General features: G+C 44.2%; 1 protein-coding gene across 3 annotated transcripts in view; it reads left to right on the forward strand.

The window, feature by feature from the left end:
- Positions 1-22,017, forward strand: part of NF2 (NF2, moesin-ezrin-radixin like (MERLIN) tumor suppressor) — a 493,960-nt gene that overhangs the window by 152,803 nt on the left and 319,140 nt on the right. For all 3 annotated transcript variants that reach the window (XM_078667193.1, XM_078667192.1, XM_078667194.1), the window contains exon 7: positions 9,827-9,902. In XM_078667193.1, the coding sequence (XP_078523319.1) occupies positions 9,827-9,902 (76 nt within the window). The remainder of the gene's footprint in view (positions 1-9,826; positions 9,903-22,017) is intronic.

The following is a 22,017-nucleotide window of genomic DNA, read 5'->3' on the forward strand; positions in this document are numbered from 1 at the left end:
GAGACACCATCCAACGACAGAGAGAAAGGTACACTGAGCTCACCTGGCAACTGCAGCCAGCCATCCAGCAACTGAGAGGAGCATCACTCCAGCACCTTCTTATCAGTGACCAGCCATCATAAAACGGCCAGCTCTTCTACCCTCTGCAGTAGTTGCAGGCAGTACCAGTCAACGCCGTCCAGCAACTGAGAGAAGGACACTCTGAGCCCACACTATAACTACTGCAATCAGCCTATCCTGACTTTCTGGGGTGTCCTGCAACAAACGCATCTATTCGGAAAGGCACGGAAGGTCTTGCTGTCACCTGCGACCCGGCCCACAGCTCAGTGTCCCTGTCCTCCTGGTCCTCCTGGCACTGAGTAGTGTTGCTGAGTGGTGTTACTGGTGCCAAACTACAAAATTGGATCTCATAAATACTGTGGGCAGAGAAAAGCGAAAGATAAGCAAACTGCCAGAGGTGCACCCCCAACCACTAAATACATAAATCTGACTCTGATTCTGCAGTCAGGCCGTGGTTCAACCGCTATCGATCCTCCTGCCTACTAAGTAGACACCACGTTATTCCGAAAAATGGCGGACAGAAACACCAAAAACACTAAGAAGGTACGACCAGAAACATCCGTCTCAGACTCACCTATCAAAAACAGGGGTGACGTCGCTAGCACACTAGACATGATTTTGAGGAAGCTGGCGGACGTGCATGAGCTAGCCAAATCGACGAAATGCAACACTGACGCGATGCAACTTGAACTAACCGCGATCAGGGCAGACATGAACTCCTTATCTCTACGCCAAGACGAGGCAGAGCAAAGAATTAGCGACATCGAAGACAAGTCCACGAATGGCGCCAAAATTACGCAGCACCTCCAAACAACCACCAACGATCTCAGACGCCAAACCTCAGAATTGGAAGATCGCAACAGAAGAGGAAATGTGCAAATCTTTGGGGTCCCAGAAAATGCAGAAAAGGACGCTGATTCCTGCATATCCTTCCTGGAAGCGTGGATTCCTTCTGTTACGGGGATACAGTTCCAACACGGATTGGAGCTGGACAGAGCCCACAGAGTGCCGACCTTCCCACATCGCACACTGAGAGGCCCTCGACCTCTCATATGCAAACCACTGAGGTTCCAGCACGCGGAAGCCATCCTAAGGTATGCTAGAACAAACCACAACATCAGCTGGGAAGGAAACAGGATCACATTCACCCAGGATTATTCAAGAGAAACAGTGGAAATACGGAAAGGTTTCCTTTCACTCCGAGAGAAATTACGGGCGAAAGATATTCAGTTCTCTTTTGCAGGCCCGGCGAAATTCAAGATCTCGGACCATGGTCGCTCTCACCTTTTCACCAATCCGCATGACTTAGCATGTTACCTAAGCGTCAAACCTCAACAAGAAATGGACACGTCTGGGGGTCAATCCAATAAAAGGAAACCAGATGCCCAAGAAAAAGGCAGTTAAGTCTATTCCTAGCCCTCGTCTTCAATGATCTTACTGACAGGTATGTCCAAATGTTGAAATATGAAAGGTGAATACAGGCGGTCTGCCAATCCAGCTCCAACAGCCTTTAACGACATGTCCTAGACTTTCATTGCCTTCCATAGACAAAACTTTGCCCCACTGATCGAACTCTGTAATCTGTTGATATAGTCTGCTCTACGTGCAGTGCTTAATTGAGTTCCGCCCCACACTAGCTATCACTAACTATCACTAGCTATAAAGATCTAGGGTTCTTATGACCATCAGCTACTGCAGATAACCTGTTGATAATCTGCTGTGAGACTAAACAAGCAACATACGATATATTGTATACTAGTTATAAGATGTAAGTCCACTGATCTGCTCCATGTATGGGGGGGCTCCAGCACTACACTGCACTACTTACAGTGCTCAACTGCCTTGTGCCTCTTAATACTAGGGCTACCCATAAGCCAATGAGAGTTTTAATGTACGTTAACTAGCACCGAGAACCTGATGTGAGTCGATTGTAATACGAGGTTGATTACCAGTTAGTTGCTTTACTTACCTTTAAGCAAGGGTCGAACGCTCTATTGTTTAGACATAGACTTACGTTATAATGTTTGCGTACAAAAGTCTATACCTCCCACAAGTCCCCTGAATGCCTAACTGTACCTACTCACAACCGAAACTGTTAGCAATAATTCTATCTATCTATCATATGCAAAAAATAGGGGCTCTCTAAGGAAGAAGTTCTTTGTTTACTTATATAATTTTTATTAAACAAGGCGTTATGTCAGACATCCTTTCGGAGTGCCCAAGGTGCTAAGTTAAACGGTTAAAGGATATAAGTTGAATGTACTTAAGTTGCTTTATCTTTTAATGTTATCAGAACTTTACCAAGATGTTTGAACGCAAAACATACCAGAATGTTAATGCACAATGGGTCATCTATCATCTGTTCTACATATGTCCCTGTGCGGGCGTCGACAGCACTGCTGTCGCAGCTCTTCAGTTCGAGTTCCGGGGAGGGGGGGAGGGGAGGGAGGGGTAGGAGGGGAGAGGGGTGTAAAGAGGGGGTGCCTCAGTTGGGGGGTGGGGGTTGTAGGGTTGAAAAAACGGTTGTTTCAGGTGTATCTCCGCTATGTACTATTCTTTATCTACTCATTACTCTTACTTCTTTCCTCTCTTTCTCTACTCGCACTTTCACTGCTTCCTCTTACTTACTAATTACTCTCTACCACTGCGATGTGTGCCACGCATCCCAAAGCCTTACTAGGGTTGCAGCAACATCTATTGAAGTTTCCATAGAACACAGACTACCTAGATGTTCGGAAGTCCACGCTACAGCTAGACCATATCCACACATAATCTCGTGGTGGCCCATCACTACACTAATCCGAACATATATCCATGGCCTCAGATAAGAACTTAGCAGCCTCTCTACATATTGTTTCGCTAAACGTTAAGGGGCTTAACCACCCAGTAAAGCGCAAAAAAATCTTAAATTACTTAGCCAAAACTAAAGGGGACATAATTCTCATGCAGGAAACCAAATTATCTCAAAATGATGCTGATAATCTTAAACAAAACTGGATCTCACTAACACTTTGTTCCCCCGCGACTCAAAAGAAAAGAGGGGTGATCACCCTGGTTGCTAAAAAGGCAAACTTAGCCCTGATATCACACTCGGTAGACTCTGAGGGTAGACTGAGTATTGCACACCTTCAAAGAGACGAGGACCATATCTATGTGGCAAATATATACGGCCCTAATACAGACCTGCCCGAATTCTGGGAATATGTGTCGAAAGAACTTGAAAATATTCCACAAGATGAACTCCTAGTGGTCGGGGGAGATCTTAACCTACCATTAGACCCCTTGTTAGACAGGCAATCCAAAAGTACATACCACCCCCCTCGCGCCCACGAGGCATTGAAACAAATGTGTGCCAAATTCCACCTACATGACTCATGGCGCCTCCAACACCCGGATGGCCGTGACTACACTTTCTACTCCCCTCCCCACAATTCTTACTCAAGAATTGATTACCTTTTGATATCCGACTCTCATACACACCTCATCGACGAAACTGATATAGCCCCCATATTGGTGTCGGACCATGCAGGTATCCATATGAAATTGGCAGGCTCCCACTCACTTATCCCCCCCAGACGATGGAGATTCAACGATGAGATACTATCAGTGCCAGAAAATAAGTTAAGCATAGAACAATGCATACAAGAATACTTCCAGATAAACTCACAACCAGAAACAGACCCCGCCTTAGTATGGGATGCATTCAAGGCCACATTAAGAGGTAAGCTAATAGGTATCAGGGCTCGTATGAATAAAGAATTAAATTCCGAACTGGACTCTCTAGAGAAAACAATCAAGCAACTAGAGTTGCAACACTCCCGTGATCTGAACAATAAAGTTACTATCGACCAATTGACCAACCTGAAATATAAATACAACGCAATCCTTAGTAAAAAAGCAGGAGTATGGATTAACAAATTCAAGGCATTAAGACTTTGTGAGGGTAACAAAGCAGGGAAACTCCTTGCTTCCTATCTTAAACACAAAAGGAAGCAATTCCATATAACATTGATTAAAGACCAATCCAATAACACCAAAACCAAACAGAAAGACATCCTTCACGCATTTCAGTCCTTTTATGAGGAGCTCTACAAAAATAATAACCAATTCAACATGGAAGAATGTAACACCTATCTGAACTCAATTCGACTCCCACGATTATCCGAACCTGACAAAACCAGACTAGGGGCCCCACTGACTATAGCAGAAATCTCTTCCGCAGTCAAAACACTAAAGAATAATAAAGCTCCGGGGCCTGACGGCTACACGGCCAATTTTTATAAAACTTTTGAAGAACAACTTAACCCAAAACTCCTTAAACTGTTCCACTCATTTTCAATGTCAAACAAAATCACTCCCACAATGAGTGAAGCGACAATAATAGTGATCCCCAAAGATGGAAAAGACCCCCTACTCCCTAAGAATTATAGGCAGATATCCCTCATAAATTTGGACTGCAAGATTTACGCGAAGGCTCTAGCATGCAGACTAAATGAAGTTTTACCCGCCCTAATAAATAACTCACAGGTGGGGTTCCTGAAACATCGCCTTTCCAATGACAATACGAGACTCCTATGCCATGTACTGGAGAAGTCAAAAATCTCAAATGCCCCCGCTGTAGCAATCACCCTGGACACGGAGAAGGCGTTTGATAGAGTGTCGTGGCTCTTCCTTCGCCAATGCATGCACATATTCAATATGGGTGAGACTTTTATTAATATGGTCATGTCATTGTACGCCTCCCCTTCGGCTAGAATTGCCATCAACAGCTCGCTATCAGAACCATTCCTTCTCGAACAAGGAACTAGACAGGGTTGCCCATTATCTCCCTCCCTATTCCTTCTGGCAATGGAACCCCTCCTCCGCGACATACAACAGAACGCAGATGTTAGTGGCATCAACTTCGGGGATAAAACTGTAAAACTTGCTGCTTACGCAGACGATATTCTGATAGTCACTGAAAAGCCTGATACTTCTATAGCCGCACTGATGAACTCTATAGAATCATACTCTAAACATTCAGGCTACAAACTGAATCGGGATAAGTCTGACGTTAAACCCCTCAACATATTCACTAACAAAGAATCTTTGGGCTTATCTGGTCTAGTCTGGCAAATCAACTACATCAAATACCTCGGTATAGAATTTGGAAGCTCCATCATAGAGACCCTACTACATAACGAGAAACTCACTCTCGAAAAAATAAAAACTCAACTAGACGGATGGTCACCCCGCTTCATCACTTGGTGGGGTAGGCTGGAGACCATCAAGATGATGATTACACCGCTAGTAAACTACCTAATTACCATGCTCCCCTTAATGCTATCCCAAGAATTTCATAATAAATTGGACAAAACTATTAACAATTTCATCTGGAAAGGGAAAAAAGCACGTATCAGCCTGCAAAAGCTGAAACTTGACAAATCCATTGGCGGAGTCAACCTCCCTGACTTTAAAAGATATCAGATTGCCTTTTTAGCGAAACAAGGATCCTATTGGCTGTCCCCCCCCAATGGACTACTCGCCGGAGTGGTTGGAGGTCGAAAAAGCGCTTCTGGAAGGCATGCCCCCCATCTCGATCCTTTCAATGAAAGCGAATCAGATCCCATGCTCTAAACCCATATTTAACAACACCAGAATAGCCCTACTCAAAGTGGATAAACTGTTAGACTCAACGATAAGAAAATCTAGGTGGGAAGCGATCTGGAAAAACTCCTCAATCACCTACAAAGGTAAGCCACTATTCAACCCAACCTGGATAAAGAAGGGAATCTTTTTCCCCCACCAACTCTATGACAATGGCTACCCTCTACCCTTTACGAAAATCCAATCGAACTTTGGGATTGACAGTTCCGACTTCTACATATTCCTCAACGTTAAAACTGCCATTACAAAGGCTGGATTGACACCCAAACACCCAGCTCTTCCTTCACTCCTCTCCTCCCTAAATAAAATAGGCCACCAGGTCTCGAGGCTATACAAACTATTGAGCCCGCAGTCATCGACATTAAATACCAAAACAACGCAGTTCTGGTCGTCAGTCGCCTCCTTCTCCATCTCAGAGCTGGAGTGGTCCACGGCGTGGAGATCTTGCACAAGCCATAAAATAAGCCCTACATTATCACAAGCCAAGTTCTGGCTCATGCATAAAGTCTTCTGGACGCCGGCTCGTCTATATGCACATAAACTCAGCACTGACGCATTCTGCTGGAACTGTAAACGTGCAGAAGGAGATTTAGAACACCTCATACTCCAATGCGACTGTGTCTCACAGTTTTGGGATAAGGTATTTGACTTCGTCCACAAAGTTTTTAATATCTCACCTGCCAAAGAACTCCCCTATCTTATTTTCGGCTTTACTAAAGAGACCCAACTCCCAGAAATAGACAGGGCACTCCTTGACCTCCTCCTTACGGCAGCTGTGAAAGTCGTTCTAAACAATTGGAAAAACACCAAAAAGGCAAGCTATGCCTGCTGGCTAAACTGGGCTGATTAACCTCCGAGGAGCTGATGATATCACTCTACAAAACACACCGGGGCGAACCTCACATAGGAAGCTCTGGAACTCACTTGATATCTACTTCAAAACCCATAAACCACCGTGACTCACCATACCCCCCATAACTCCCCACAGCTCCCGGGGGGCCGTTCATATTTTCTCACAGCTTAAATAGCCCGTCACTCGTAACCTGGACTGCTAAGCCGCATCGTGGTGGACCATCTAACATCTAACATCTTACATCTAGCTTCTTACCTCTTACATCTCACCTCTAACCTCTATTCTCTCTTTCTATTTTCTCCTTCTTCCTCCTATCTACTCCGTTCCTTTCCTTTCCAACTCCAAATCTAATTCCTTTGTTTTACAGCCCCTCAGGAACCCAGCCTAGGAAGGCTGCATGGTGGTTTGCCACATTGTTTTCAAGATTGTCCCTAATGACCACCACCATGGGACTATGATGTATGATGTGTATTTACAAGTAGTGATTGTATGTATATTGCAGTTTCTGATTTGTATGATATATTACCCTGAAACATCCAATAAAAACTTTTGAAATTAAAAAAAAGATTTGTCCAAAACACAAGCTTCCTTAAAAATAATTATTTAATGATGTAGCAAGAACAAAAATAAGGAGGGATTAATGATAAGAAAATGTGTGGTATAGGAAACTGGTATAGGTTTCTAGGCCTTGGTGCGAATAATAAGCTTATTGAGGAGATGCTTCCCAACATTTTGCAGGAAACGGGCTGTAGGTTTAACATTAAAGAATGGCTACTGAGTGAGATTGGTCATAAAGCTGTGAGAGCGGCTAATTTTAAGAGAATTACTTTTCTCTTTAGACAGTTGACATATTATACGCCTCTAAAATGTTCCCATCTACTCCGAATCAATGTTTCAGATGTAAGATGGATGGGGCGGGCGGTTGGGTTCGATGGGGGGTTATATATATATTTTTTACATGCCCTAGACTGCAGCACTTTTGGGAGGAGGTGTTTAAGTTTATTAGTCATTTCATGTCAATGGTTTTCCTTCCATCAACGTTGCTAGCCCTATTTGGGTTCTCTCATGTAGGATTACAGCTAACAAAATATCGGCAATATTTTATCTTCATTGCAGTTGCGGTAGCGGTAGCGGTAGCAAGGTCCTTGTTGCTGCAGAATTGGAAATCATCTAACGTACCGACAATAGGACAGTGGCTTTCTAAGTTGGACCGGACCCATCAGTTTGAGGAGAGATATGCAAAGAGGGTAGGGGCACTCCTTAGATTCAAGGTCACGTGGGTGGACTACTTTTCTGTTTCTTCTTCAATATGAGAATGGTAAAACTCCACTAATGGTTGAAAAGGGTAATGCTGCTTTACAGGTCTAAGTAGTGGTTCTACGCATATTTATTGTCACTGCTTTTTTTTTTTACACGAATTATTGCACTATTTGATTGCATTAAAAGATTTGAGGTGTTGCTAATATGTGAAATATGAGTTTATGGTATTTGGTGTTAGATGAACTTTTGTGAAATGTTTTTATCTGCCTTATACTTGTATTTTGATCAGTAATGTACGTATATCTTTTGTATGACCTGTCTCTTTGTCTTGCGCAATAAAATTTCTATTTTGTTTTTTTTAAAGACTGCTACTTTTCTGTTTACTGATTTTTACAGATAAATATATACAGAAACAGTCTATTTTTCTGTGTTTATTTTTAATTATGGAAAAAAACAAAATTGTTTTTTCAAATGATTCAACTGTGCAGACTGAAAGGCAGGTTAGCTAACGCAGGAAAAAAAGAGAAAATGAGGTGGAAGGTTGTCCTTACAAAGTTTTAATCGGATGGAAGTGTCCATGTGTTTCTGCTACAATGCAGTTGTTTTCATATGAACACTGTGTATGAGCTTATTATAGCACCAAACAGGTATCAAAGTGAGAAAGTACTTCTATTACCCTAAACATGTGAAACTATATTAGTTGTGTTCATTGTTTCACAAAAATCAAAGTAAATATGGATGAATGCAGATAAAATTAGCATAAATTACTAAGGATACACGCAGATGTAATTGTCTTAATAAAATTAACATCATAAAACCTGCAGCCCTTATTCAGACCTTTGGACTACTTCATTTCTATTTAACTGCTGCTAGGGGACAGCGATTTCGGTACCATTGATTGGGTAATGACTAAATTGATTTATACCACGGACCTCTCCAGGATTTTTCCATCAAGCCCCTAATGGCTACTAGACTTCGGCTTACCCCGTGCTAGGAATGGCCAGATAGCCAACCCTTTACCGACCTGCCCAAACTGACCCTTTGTAGCAAATTTGAAGCAGTTACCATATCTAAGCCCAAGTGTCCAAAACCCTCTTGCCACTTTCCTCTTGGGATTTCTCCTCTATTCCCCAAGCTGTAAAAGCTTGAACACAGAGTGTTTTCTATGCTTTGGAGCCAATGGGGCTGACGGTGAAAGTGAAAGAACTGTATTCTGATCAGTGAAGTAGTTTTAGTTACAGAAATTCTGAGGGCCATGTTCCCCTTCCTCTCAGGTTACTCGTTATGTTCACATAATACCCTGGAGGTCAAATCCATAGAATTTGGATACTGTTCAAACATGCAGGTTGCATTTGAATGCTGGAAGACAAAGAGCATAACTGAAAGTTAAACACGTAGTATTTTCGACTACATTTTTAGCTAGATGGTCTGTTGCGCTCTGTGTATTTTGTGACAAGTTGTGACTAAGTCTTGCCACAATAAAGCTATATAATTTACCTTTTACTTTAGTGTGCTTGTCCATGGGAGGGATTAGTGTCCTGCAGTTGGTTAAACAGTTTTGTAACAAAGTGGGAATGTGGCCACCTGAATCTGCTTAGCAGAGGCATTGTCCAAGGCAGGCTTGGGAACCTTTTCTCTGGGGTTTTAAGTGGCTGGTCTTCTCTGAGCCATGATTAAAAATAATAGAAGTGGGCTGCGGGTGCCCAGCCGTCCAGTCAAACTTGAAACATGGTTCATATGCAAAACCTGGGCTCACACTTCCAAAGGAGAATATTGTTTCCTTTTCACGGATTTAGACTACAGTTTCCCTGTCTTCCCACCCTGGTCAAGGAACATTCGCTGCAGAAGAACCATAATCTTTATGAAGGATTGTGACGAGATATCTTACATGCTTTGACCCCATACATTGATGTACAGGCAACACATGTTTTGTTAGCCAATCTACTTTGGCATTTTGCGGTAAATACTTTGTAAAATCTTCACACAGTTTTTCTTTTTCCTTGACAGGGATGAGGCAGAAATGGAATACCTGAAAATTGCACAGGACACAGAAATGTATGGTGTTAATTACTTCCTTATCCGGGTAGGTGTTGGGCAGAACAGGTCTCTGATGGGTAACATGTTAATTTCTGAATCTTGAATCACTTTGAAATTTATTTCGGGTATTTTTATCCATTTTATGAAAATTCTGAGTTTAATCGCATAATTCCTTTCATTAGTTTTTAATAAACTATTGATTTTATGGGGAAGACAAAGTAGCCCTTCTCCTTTGACACTCTATGTTTTAATTAAATGTTTTCTTTCCTTCCTGTTGCTTACCTGAACACTTCTAGTTATTTTTGCAGTTCATGATACTGTTTTTGTTTCGGAGGTCATTACCCCAGAATTTTGTTTCCCGAGTTAATTCACCGCGAAAAACTCACTGTACCTTTAATGTCATTGGATGTTTCTGGTTGAGCATTGAAAGAGTACATGTGAAAAGATAAATGGGAACATTCTGAAGATTTTCTAACCGCAGATTCCTCCCCTTCAGACTATCCCTAGATGCCAGTCTGGATTCAGAGAATCTTTTAGCAGTGCCCCCGCGTGCCAGTAGATGCTCTACGGTGACTCAATACTTGCTGGTTTAAACTTTATCACAGACTTCTACACCGAGGCCAAAGTCCACGCCACTTCCTTTGGTACCAACAAAGCCTCTGCTGGTGACAGTTCGATCCTGACCCCAAACTGACTTCGGCCCTGTTGAGGAGATAGATATGTTCCGCTATGAAATTACAAAAGCGCAGTTGATGGTTATACAGCCAGATTTCAATCCAGTATCTGCTGCCTGGCGCTGGTACTAGTGGAAGGATTTTACCCTGTTTTGGTTCTGACTCGGACCCTTATGATGATGAGGAGGATTTCTGGCTCCCTCCCCCCATTATACTTTGGACTCCTTATGTGCATCATTACAAAATGCCAGTTGACTAGACACATCTCCTTAAACAAAACTGGACTCGCCACCAGTGCACATCATTTGCAGTGGTGGTTCCGAGAGCAGATGAAGCACTTGAACTGTAGTTGCATACTACTGAAACAAAGACTAATGCATTGAATGAGATTCTTTGGCCATGGCTGACTTCATCCTAGTCTTTATTGCAATTTAAGCTGCTACTGATAAACTTTTAGCTACATGGTCTAAGCAATGCTCATCCTTGCCAGTCAGTTGACCTGTGGCTAAGTGGCATGAATTGGTCCCGATCCGGTGACCTGTACTTCTTAACTAAACACCCAACACCGGATGGCCTGATTGTCCAAGCAAGTTTAATCTAAACTCCTATCCGACTACACCCCCCTGTATAGCAAATCTAAGAACATTGTTGTTTTCAGAAAGTGCTTGTTTTCTTTAGCCAATCTAGCACTCAGATCCATAAAGCACGTTGCTTTCTGGGAAGTACACCCACGCACCCTGGGGCAAAGCAGGTGACATCTTGCAAGCTTCGTTAATGAATATGCTCTTTGGTTTCAGGCTATTTAGGCAAAAGGTTGATTTGGTACTAGAACTATTCAAGAATAGTCACGCCACTGCACAACCGTTGGGGCCATTGCTACCAGTTACGTAATCACCCTATTTATTAACAAGAAAGCTGGCACTATTTTAGGGAACTAGCTTACAGCCAATGTCTGTTCTCCCAACCAGTATGCAGCAGCAATCTATTCCTTTCGCGGCTGTGGATGTGGCACTGGCAGAAACCAGGATCCAGAATACAAAATTTCAATACGACATTTCCTCGATGGCAGATCATTCATCACATGGGACAGGTGGTTTGTACAAATAGTTCCAGGGGCCTGTGCCCTGCCATTCATCTCTTTGCCCACCACGTACTCTGCCCACAGTGGAGGGACTTTTAAGGATCAATTTGCAATCCTGATACAAGAAGTCCGCCTTCTGTTGTCCAAGGGTGCCATTGAGCGGGTATCATACTTCGAGATGGGAGCGGATTCTATCCACATTATGCCATTTTTTCAAAGAAGGACTGAGACCTCAGGGCCTATTTTGGACCTCCACCCCCTCAACGCCTTTCTGAGGAAGAAGTGGTCCAAAATGGGCACTCAGATCTGATCTGCTTTAGACCCAAGAGACTGAATGGGGCCCTTGGACTAGCAGGAGTTTTTTTTTCGATATACCCATCTTGCAGTCCCACAGGCCTTACCTGCAGCTCTAAGTGGGCTAAGCAAGCTTTCAATTTAGCATGCTTAGTTTCAGCCTTACCTTGGTCCCTCGAATATTCATGATGTTGATGACAGTGGTTACTGCCCAACTTCTGAGGTGGGGAGGAGAGTGAATGCCTTACCTTAATGACTGCAGCCAGAGCCCAACTTTAGCAACCAGTCAGTCGTGCACCGCCCCCAGATGACTGCCAAACTCCTGACATCATTGGGTTTCATCATCAACTTGTAGAAGCCCTGATGAGCCACATGCAAAGACTTTACATTTATAAGGGCAGTGTGCCATTAAGAGCCTTTTCATGCAGTGAGTGCTGGAAATTCAGGATATGATGCCTCTGTTATGTGCTCAGTCTATGGTCTTGGTGAGGATGGGTCTGATGATTCTTGATTTCCTGGCTGTGTGCAGCCTTCTCACTCCGAATGAGAGGAGGCACATGTGGACCATACATTGGAACCTCAGATCCAAGTTGGTCCAGCTTCAGGAATTCCTCTCTGACTCCTTTCAGATCTCAAGGGATGAGGTACAATGTTTGATGTTGTGTCAGACGCCAACTCGACCTATGGCGGGTCACTCTCCCTCCTCCACTCAGGGTTCACAATTTTGACAGACAAGTCTTTGCTGGGTGGGGGCTGTTTTGGAGAGGCAAAGATCAAAGGTCTCTGGTGTCTGGCAAAAATTCAGATCCCTATCAGGCTTTTTGAAGCATTGGGCGATCAATCTGTTTCTGAAAGCTTTTCCTACCACCCATCAAAGGAAGGCTGGGGCAGGTCCTCATGGATAAATCAACAACTATGAGGTATTGCAATAATCAGGGCAGAGTGGGGTACTGGATTCTGTGTTGGAGGCGCTATGTCTTTGGTGGGGTCTCTGAATGCCAGAGCGGATGAACTGAGCAGACTTGTCTGGTAAACCATGAGTGGGATCTTCATCCAAATGTGGCTGAGGGAGTCTTTGAGCAGTGGGGTACTGACTGACTGTTCTCCACTGTGGAACGTGCATTGTCAATAGTCACTTGAGATTCCGCCAATACAATCACTAGGAGATGCATTCTGGCTGGAATGGAACAAAGGGCTCCTGCACACATTTCCAAAGCTTTCTATCTTGCATCTTGTTCCGAGGAAGATCAAAACAGACTGGACCCAAGATATTCTTATCGGCCTGTACAGGGCCAGGAAAGTGTTTTCTACATTGTTCCTGAGCCTGAACCTTTGTCCTCTGATCAGGCTTCCACTTCGGGGGGGGGCGAACCTTCTTTCGCAGCAAAAGGGGAATCGCCTGCATCAGACTTTCCACAACCTACACCTCCATATGTGGAGATTAAGCAGCAGAACCAGAATGTATGATTGATGTCATCTTGCGACCAAATTCCCAAATGTGTTGCTGGATGTGGTGCCGAAGCATGGACCCCTTACATGCCAAACTTTCTAATGTTCTGTTGTGTCTTCTTTCATTAGCCTACTAAGGCCTAGCAGTGGGCCCTGTAAAAACATTTTTATCTGCCCTTTCGACCTTTCTTTGTTTAATCAACCAGCCATCTTTCTTTAAGTCACTGGTTATGGGTTTTTATTAAATGTTTGACTCACATGTTACCCCCTAAGCCATCTGTTATGTTTCAATGGATTGTGAACTTGATCTTGACATTTCTCAAGTGCCAGCCCTTCAGGCCTCCACACAGTTCCTTGAGCCTTGATACTTAAACAGTCTGCCTCATTAAAATCATGCCAGCACACCACATGAGCGAACTTCAGGCGCTTTCAGCTCAACTGCCCTAAACGACCCTCTGTGCCCATAAATTGGTGCCAAGGACCGAAGTGGCCTTCCTACCAAAGTTTGTGACTCCCTTTCATGATGACCAATCCATCACTTTGACAATGTTTTTTGCCCTGCCTCGCCCCTCGAAAGATGAAGAGAGCCTCTATTGCCTCGAATCTAGAAATGCACTGAGCTTTTAGATAGAACGCTCAAAGGATATTGTGTGGGTGATCAGCACTACATGGGGCTTTATTATGCAAAGAATGGGAAGTTGATGCAAAGGGGAACCATGTCAAGTTGGATAGTCCTCTGTATCAAAATCTGCTTTGCACTGGCTAAGAAGCATCTCCCTGAAGGCCTGGGGCATCATTCCACTATGGCCAAGGCCACTGCAACCACGTTGGCACGAGGGGTGTCTGTTCTAAACGTCTGCCAGGCTGTGATATGGGCAGTGGGGCACATGTTGAGGAAACAATACTGGCCTGATAGTCTGGTCTAGCTAAAAAGGCTACCATGCTTGCTTGGCTCTACTGGACGTTTTGGTCTGAATTCGCTCCCTAGACCCTCCACCCTTTTGGGGCACTGCAATGGTATCTGTTCTAAAGATGATGAATCTGCGTGAATATTTCACTAGAAGAAAAAGTTACACCGGTAATGCTCTTTCTGGTAGATTCTGTATTGAACCGCAGATTCCTCACTGCCTCCCTCGCCCCCATGCTGTGGAGTGCCCTCTTTTATGTCTAAAAATGGCCCAAATTAGACCTTCAGCACACTGCCAATTGGATGTCCGTGCGCAGGGGTGTTGCGTATACGCAGCTCTGCTGTGTCACTTCTCTGGTGATAGAGTCCCCTCAAAGCCAAACTGCGCCCCTTACCAGCGCACAGGAGTATTGCTAACAAGTTCTTCAGAACCATCCTGGTGCCTGAGGATATTCTAGAGGTGAGGAATCTGCCAGTAGATAGAGTATCTGCCAGAAGGAGCATTTTCAAAGGTAAATAACTGGTTCATTTGGTCCTCAGAGAAACTGAGATCCTCCGTCCCCGAGCCTGCAGCCTTTGTTCACTTTCCAAGACCTCCATTGAATAACATTTGAGCCCGACGGCTCAAAAGCACCCTGCACCCAGCCGCCCGAGTGCCCCTGGCAGTGCAACCTTTGTCCTAATCTACATCCCAATTTGCCCTGAGCAAGTGACCAGGAGCCCAACTCCCACAGCCGCGTGGCCTGCTTGCCAGCAGCCACCAACCGAATGCCCCGTGCCTTTCATTGGATAACATTGGGCCTAACTACCTCTGCACCCGGCTGCCCCTGTGCCGCTAAGGGTGTACCAACTGTACCTACCTGACCCTGGGAGACCCCTGAGTCTATGCCCAGATCCTTAACTCTGCCAGTCGAGTACTTCTCTAAAAGCGGATAACTCACTTTCCTTCCATAGGATAACATTGACTGGTTTACCATGAAAGTGTGGAGTTTTGAAACTTTAAAATATTCATCTAAAATCAGCTGAACAACGAATTCTACTTTACTCACCTGTTATCAGGACAGAACCCAGTGCTGCATCTTTTAGCCCAGTACTGACCCTGAAAAGTAATTTTAACCGTACTTACCAGTAACTTGAATTTCTTTCCATAGGAACCCATTGTCTGGTTTTCATCAGAAAAGTTTTGAAGTGTTGATTTTCAGAAACTACAAATATTCCTTAAAAATCGCCTGTTTGACTTGAACGCGTTCTGTCAACTGTTTACAGGAGATGCACCAGTGCTGGATCCAGGATCCAACACTGGATAAGAAAAAGTAATCATAACACTACTTACCTGCTAAGTGAATTTCTTCCCATAGGATAACATTGGTGATTCTATGTGAAGTGTCAACTTTTAAAATACAATAATATTCCTTAAAATCACTACTCTGACCAAAACTCTTTTACTTGACTGTTTATAGGACATGTCTCAGGACTGAATCTAGGATCCAGTCATGTGGTTAGAAAAGTAATCTACAAATTAAGTAATTGCATTTAACTAGAAATTCCCATTGAGCTCAATGTTGCATTGTGTTTGAAATTGTGTTGCCTATTGCAACAAACTGTAACTATTGTAATCAAAAAGTCTATTCTCTATTTGAAAAGTGTTTAACTAAAGTAACTCATTCTGAGAAAGTATATTTTGATACCTTGTTGGTTCTAAAATAAAACAACTATATCTTTTGATACAAATCAATTGGCATAGAGTTCTGTTCTTGAGTGTGTGAGACCATTTGCTGACTGAGTGTGTACAACAAATGTTTTACACTGTTCTCTGATACTGCCTTACTGCTCGACCAAGCTACCACTCTAGAGAGTAAGGTTATATCTAACTTTAGCCTCTGCCAAACCTTTGGGGACTGTGGACTTTGTGCACACTATACCTTACTTTGGTCCAGTACATACAGAGCCACTTTCTTACAATTGGCCAAAGCACTGGCTGATGATCTATGTGTATTAACTTAGCCAGGCAGAGCATCATTCGGTTAGAATGATGCTCTGCCTGGCTAAGTTAATACACCTGGATCAGTTGTAGTTCATGCCAAGCAGGAATACAGCCCTAAACTATCGACAGGAAGAGGCCATAATATTGTGTCTAGACGCCCGTATTGCCTTTGATACAGTTGAGTTGCCTTTCCTATTTGCGGTTCTCTAGCGACTGGGATTCAAACCCAAAATTTGCTCCTGGGTAAGATTATTATTATACACAAACCTTCTTGTGCAAGTAGTAGAGAACGGCCATATATCCAGGGAGTTTCCTCTGGGGCGCGGCACCAGACAGGGATGTCTGTTGTTGCCGCTCCTTTTCGCACTCGTGCTGGAACCATTAGCCGCATGATTACGATAGGATCCAGTTATCCCTGGGCTCTGCTGGACCGCGGACTTGGAAGACCGCATATCATTATATGCAGATGACATCCCCTTGTATATGGCCTCCCCCAACCGCTCAATGCATAGAATTTTGCATATATGTGACTCTTATCAGAAGCACTCCGGGTTACACGATCAACTGGAGCAAATGAACGTTGTATGTCCTGGCAGGCCCACTGCCGAAGCTACCTAGAGGATGTGCAGTGAAAATAGTGGAGGACAGTTTTAAATACTTGGAGATTCATATCTCCTCCGATCCGGAGGACTTTATGACCCTAAATCTTCTAGATCCCCTAAAGAGATTACGCAGAGATACCAAACATTTGCAATCCTTACCATTAACACCGCTAGGGAGGCCATTGCTCTTCAAAATGATGGCGCTGCCACGATTCCTTTATGCTCTGCATAACACCCCATTCTTAGTCCCCCCTGTCCGATATCCGCTCAATTGAAACAGAAGTGACAAAACTCCTGGGGGAATGGGGAACCAGCCTGGATAGCGATGACCAAATTAGTTAGGACTTGGTATGATAGTGGCATTGCGCTCCCCAATATACAAACGTGCTACTGGGCATCCCAGCTGGCCATAATAAATCAATGGGTTCATGTCCCACATATTGACCCGGCCTATCGCCTGGATAGACGTGCCCTGGGGCCGGAGGGGCTTAACCGAGTGCTATAAAACCCTAACCACAAGATGGCTCTATTAGGACTGACAAAGCATACGGTTCAGCTTTGGCATTTGGTCCAAAAAAAGCTGGGTTGGAATAATATCACACAGGCAACACCCCTTTGGGACACCAGTAAACTAGGCAAATTGTGCAAAAGCAAAGGATTCCGACAATGGGACATCATAGGAATATCAAGGGTAGAGGATCTGTGGCACAAGGGAAAAATAATCGCATTCACCCAACTCCGAGACCAATACGAGATGGCACCTACGGAAAGATTTCGCTATATTCAGATTAAACACGCACCAGAGGCTGTCATCCCACCTGACACTGCCCTCCCTGAAGCTTCCCCGTTAGAAGACAGACTCCTAACAGACCACATGGACAAAAAAGCCACGTCCTTAATATACCGCAAAATTATGACAAGCAATTGCAATGCAATAGGTCTCGCATTAATTAAGTTTGAGCTACTGGCATTGCTAAACATTGCAACACCAATTGCAACAAAAGTCTATAAATTGTAGGCCAAAAAAATGTTTAGATGAATGTTTAAAAGTAAAGTGCGCCATGCTACGATTGCTACAATAGTTAATTGTGGATGTGTTAACAATTGATGTGTGCACTTATGGCTGGTGGTGTGTGTGCCTGGTGGAAGTGTGCACTGCCGGCTGGTGGTGTGTGTGCCTGGTGAAAGCGTGCACTGACGGCTGGTGGTGTGCGCCAAGTGTGCACTGACGGCTTGTGGTGTGTGTGTGCCTGGTGAAAGCGTGCACTGACCGGTGATGGTGTGTGTGTGCCTCGTGAAAGCATGCACTGACTGCTGATGGTGTGTGTGTGCCTGGTGAAAGTGTGCACTGACGGCTGGTGGTGTTTGTGCCCGGTGAAAGCGTGCACTGACGGCTGGTGGTGGTTGTGCCCGGTGAAAGCGTGCACTGCCGACTGATGGTGTCTGTGTTTGGTGAAAGTGTGTGGTTGTGTGTGTGTGTGTGTGGTTGTTTGCAGTTGTGTGTGCGGTTGTGTGTGTGGTTGTGCTTGTGTGTGTGTGGCTGTGCTAGTGTGTGTGTGGCTGTGCTAGTGTGTGTGTGGTTGTGCTTGTGTGTGGTTGGGTGGTTGGGTGTGGTTGGGTGTGGTTGTGTGTATGTGTGGTTGGGTGTGTATGTATGGTTGGGTGTGGTTGTGTGTGTGTGGTTGGGTGTGGTTGTGTGTGTGGTTGCGTGTGGTTGTGGGTGGTTGTGTGTGTGGTTGTGCTTGTGTGTGTGGTTGTGTGCTTGTGTGTGGTTGTGTGGTTGTGTGTGTTTGGGTGTGTTTGGGTTTGGGTGTGTGTGGTTGTGTTTGTGTGTGGTTGTGTTTGTGTTTGTGTGTATGATTGTGTGTGGTTGGGTGTGTTTGTGTGTATGGTTGGGTGTGGTTGTGGTTGTGTGTGTGGTTGTGGTTGTGTGTGTGTGGAACATTACAGTGCATTCATTATGTAAAGCAAATCACCACGCTGCAGTGCTATACACTGCAATGTCAGCACTTTGTCTGGCAGCTACAGAGATTTGGCACAGGCTTGTCACTTTTGCTTCTCCTGGTCCCTACTTCTGCCAACATCCTGGCACTCTAAAGTTCACAGAAATTGACTTTTACACTCTGTTTTCCCCCAAAGAAACTGAACGCGTGGACATGCAGCAGGCCGAGATGTGGAATAATTAGAGCTCAGCCCCCACTGAACTCTTGCCCTGCCTGCGGAGGCCAAAATATTCAGAAAAACAATATTCGCAGGTATATGGAGTGAGATCGAGCCGACACAAAGCAGTAGCTTTTATTTCTACAGTTTAACTTAAATTGAAAACCGAACACGCATGGAAAGCGCGGGGTGGAGGAGATGGGGGAGAACAAAGAGAAAGGGGGAAACGGGCAGCAGGAGGAAAGGGAGGAGAATTAAGGGCGAGCTTTCTAAACACACGGAGAGAAGAGGGAATTAATGAAAGCTCTTTCCCAACACAAGCAGCGGTTTTTAAAACAAATAAAATGTTTTAGCTACAAGATGGCCCCTCGCGTCATGCTGCTTCTTTTGCATGTTGGAAGCTGTAAAAATCTACGCACTCAAATATTTACCAGCAGTGACTGAACATTTACAAACTGCAAATGCCTAAACACGCTTCTGAAAATACATATGCTGAATCTGTGAAGCCCGTACCTTTTAGGCGCCCATGGGACCTGTGCATGGGCGTGTTGGGAGCGTGGCAGGAGGTCGAGCAGAGCATGGCTGAGGATGAAAATGCCTACACATGCTACATTTTTTTAAATAGAAATGCTGCTGTGAAGCCTGTATTTGTATGCGCTCGTGGGACCTATGCATAGGGGTGTTGGGAGAGAGAGAGGAGGTCAGGCAGAGCAGGGAATGGCTGCGGGAGGAGGAATAAGGAAGCATTGCCGTTTGATTGAGAAAGGCTCTGTTTGTGCTCAGAGGATGGAGGTGGCCTTATAATGCAAAGCAGGGGGGGCGCAAAAACCACTTCAATGAATGTGCTGCACCACGCAAAACAAAAGAAAGGCGGCGCGGCTCAATAAGTTTGTTTACCCACGCTTCTGTTGAAAGTGTGCGCATGTGTTATAAATAAAGCGCGGTATGAGTTCTGGGTAAAATAAAACAATTTTTTTTTAAAAAAGCAGTCGCAGTGTTGAAGAAAAGCACGGTGTGCGGTTTGTAAAAACAAATAAAATGTTTTAGCAACAAGATGGCCCCTCGCATCATGCCGCTTCTTTTGCATGTTGGAAGCTTTAAAAATCTACGCGCTCAAACATTTACCAGTAGTGACTGAAGCACCGTCCATGCATGTGCTGACATGACAGTCGTGTTTTTTTCTGCAGCTGATCCCAGTTGTATTGGTAAAGAAAAAAGAAGCTAAAGTGGGTTTTTTGTTGTAATTTTTATTTTTAAGCGATAAAGAACAGTAGCGTGGGGGAAAGAAATTGGTTAAAGGTATGATGAACAGGGCAGCAAATGTAGGAGAGAGCGCAATGTAGAGCTTGGAGGAGAAGCATACAGGTAAGAAAACAAAGTAGGGGAAAAGCACAGAAGGGCGAGCACATTACGGTGCCGGGAGAAACACATGTGCAAAGAAAGAGCAACACACATCAAAGGAGCAGAATGTAATGATAATTAAGGCGAGTGGTTCTGCGACTTACAGAATCCTTCGGATGGCAAATGGTGATCACTTTTGCGGCCGCTTTGATGTTCTCAGTGGCCGCGCGGCTCACTGAGAACATCAAAGCGGCCGCGAAAGTGATCACACAGGCTGACAAATGGTACGCGCGCCCAGCACACATGCACTGTACCCGATCCGCCTGCAGACTTTGGGAGCCCTTTCAAAAGGCCCTTACTAAATATCTCACATAGCATCGCTTACGGGATAGCTAGGTGAGACCTAAACAATTACCCTGACTCTACACAGTCTCTCCGGGAGAAGTGGCAGAAAGAGGTGGGAGAGCTAGATGAGACTGACTGGCAAGAGGCATTAGCATCTCCGAAGGAGGTAGCAATCTCCTGAAAACTCCGTCTAGTGCAACTTAAAGTGGTCCATAGGCTCTACTACACTAGAATAATACTATACAAAATAGGAAAGACCGACAGTCAAGTTTGCCTCCGACAATGTGGGGCAGTAGGTACATTTTATCACACGATGTGGGAATGCCTAGCAATAGCGACATACTAGGAGAAGGTTATGTCCACAATAAAACAAATCAGTGAGACCCCTGTACCACCAGAACCTAAATGATGTATATTAAACATATGGGAAGCAACCGATCTTAACACCACAGCACAAACCTAGGCGACACTAAGAATGATGATAGCTAAGAGGAACATAGCCAGACTATGGGGGGGGCACGAAACACTCCCACGATCCGCGACTGGAGTAAAGACATGGATATGACCATGGTGGCCGAAAGAGCAGTGTATATAAATAGATGATGCCCCAAAAAATGGGAACGGTTATGGGGAAAGTGGAAGGCCTTTAGAGGGGCGATATGTACCACACCTGCTATGGGATCATCGCAGGAGGACAGTTCAAGCATCACACAGTGGCGAATTGATACTGATCTCCAGTTTTCATCAATGTAGATTTATCAGTGTACTGAAGTAATGTAAGACAAATGAATACCAAGTACCGGCTATATTGATTTTGAATCGTAATACTATGTTATGTACCAATAAAAAGATTTTTTTTTTAAATAATAAAAAATATTGACGTTAGTGGAAATGAGACGGTAAGAAAAGGGCCGCTAAAATAGGAATCCAAGCATTAAAAATGGTCTCCTCAGAGTGAAAGGGGAAAGAAAAGGGGAATGAGTAGGAGAGCAATAGATCTTAATCGTAACCATATCAGGGTAAGCATTATCATCAGATCTGAAATGTGAACGTGCTGAGTAAAAGTGAGGTTCTCGATAGCCTAGTGTGGGAAAAAAAATTGTGAAAAAACATCACCCTTGTGATACAAATTCCAATTCATTGTGTAAGTCATAGGCTCACCATTCAATCTATTATGTATCTACCTCCTCAAAGACTCGTATTGCAAGTCCGTATAAAGGAACCTGTAGTGTAAAGTGATAGGTATAATAACGTACCAGTTCTGAATATCATTGTTAGTCCAATATAAATGTGAATGAGGTGAGATGGGTATTAACCTCTTCCT

Source organism: Lissotriton helveticus, chromosome 11, assembly GCF_964261635.1.
Source record: "Lissotriton helveticus chromosome 11, aLisHel1.1, whole genome shotgun sequence".
Lineage (NCBI taxonomy): Eukaryota > Metazoa > Chordata > Amphibia > Caudata > Salamandridae > Lissotriton > Lissotriton helveticus.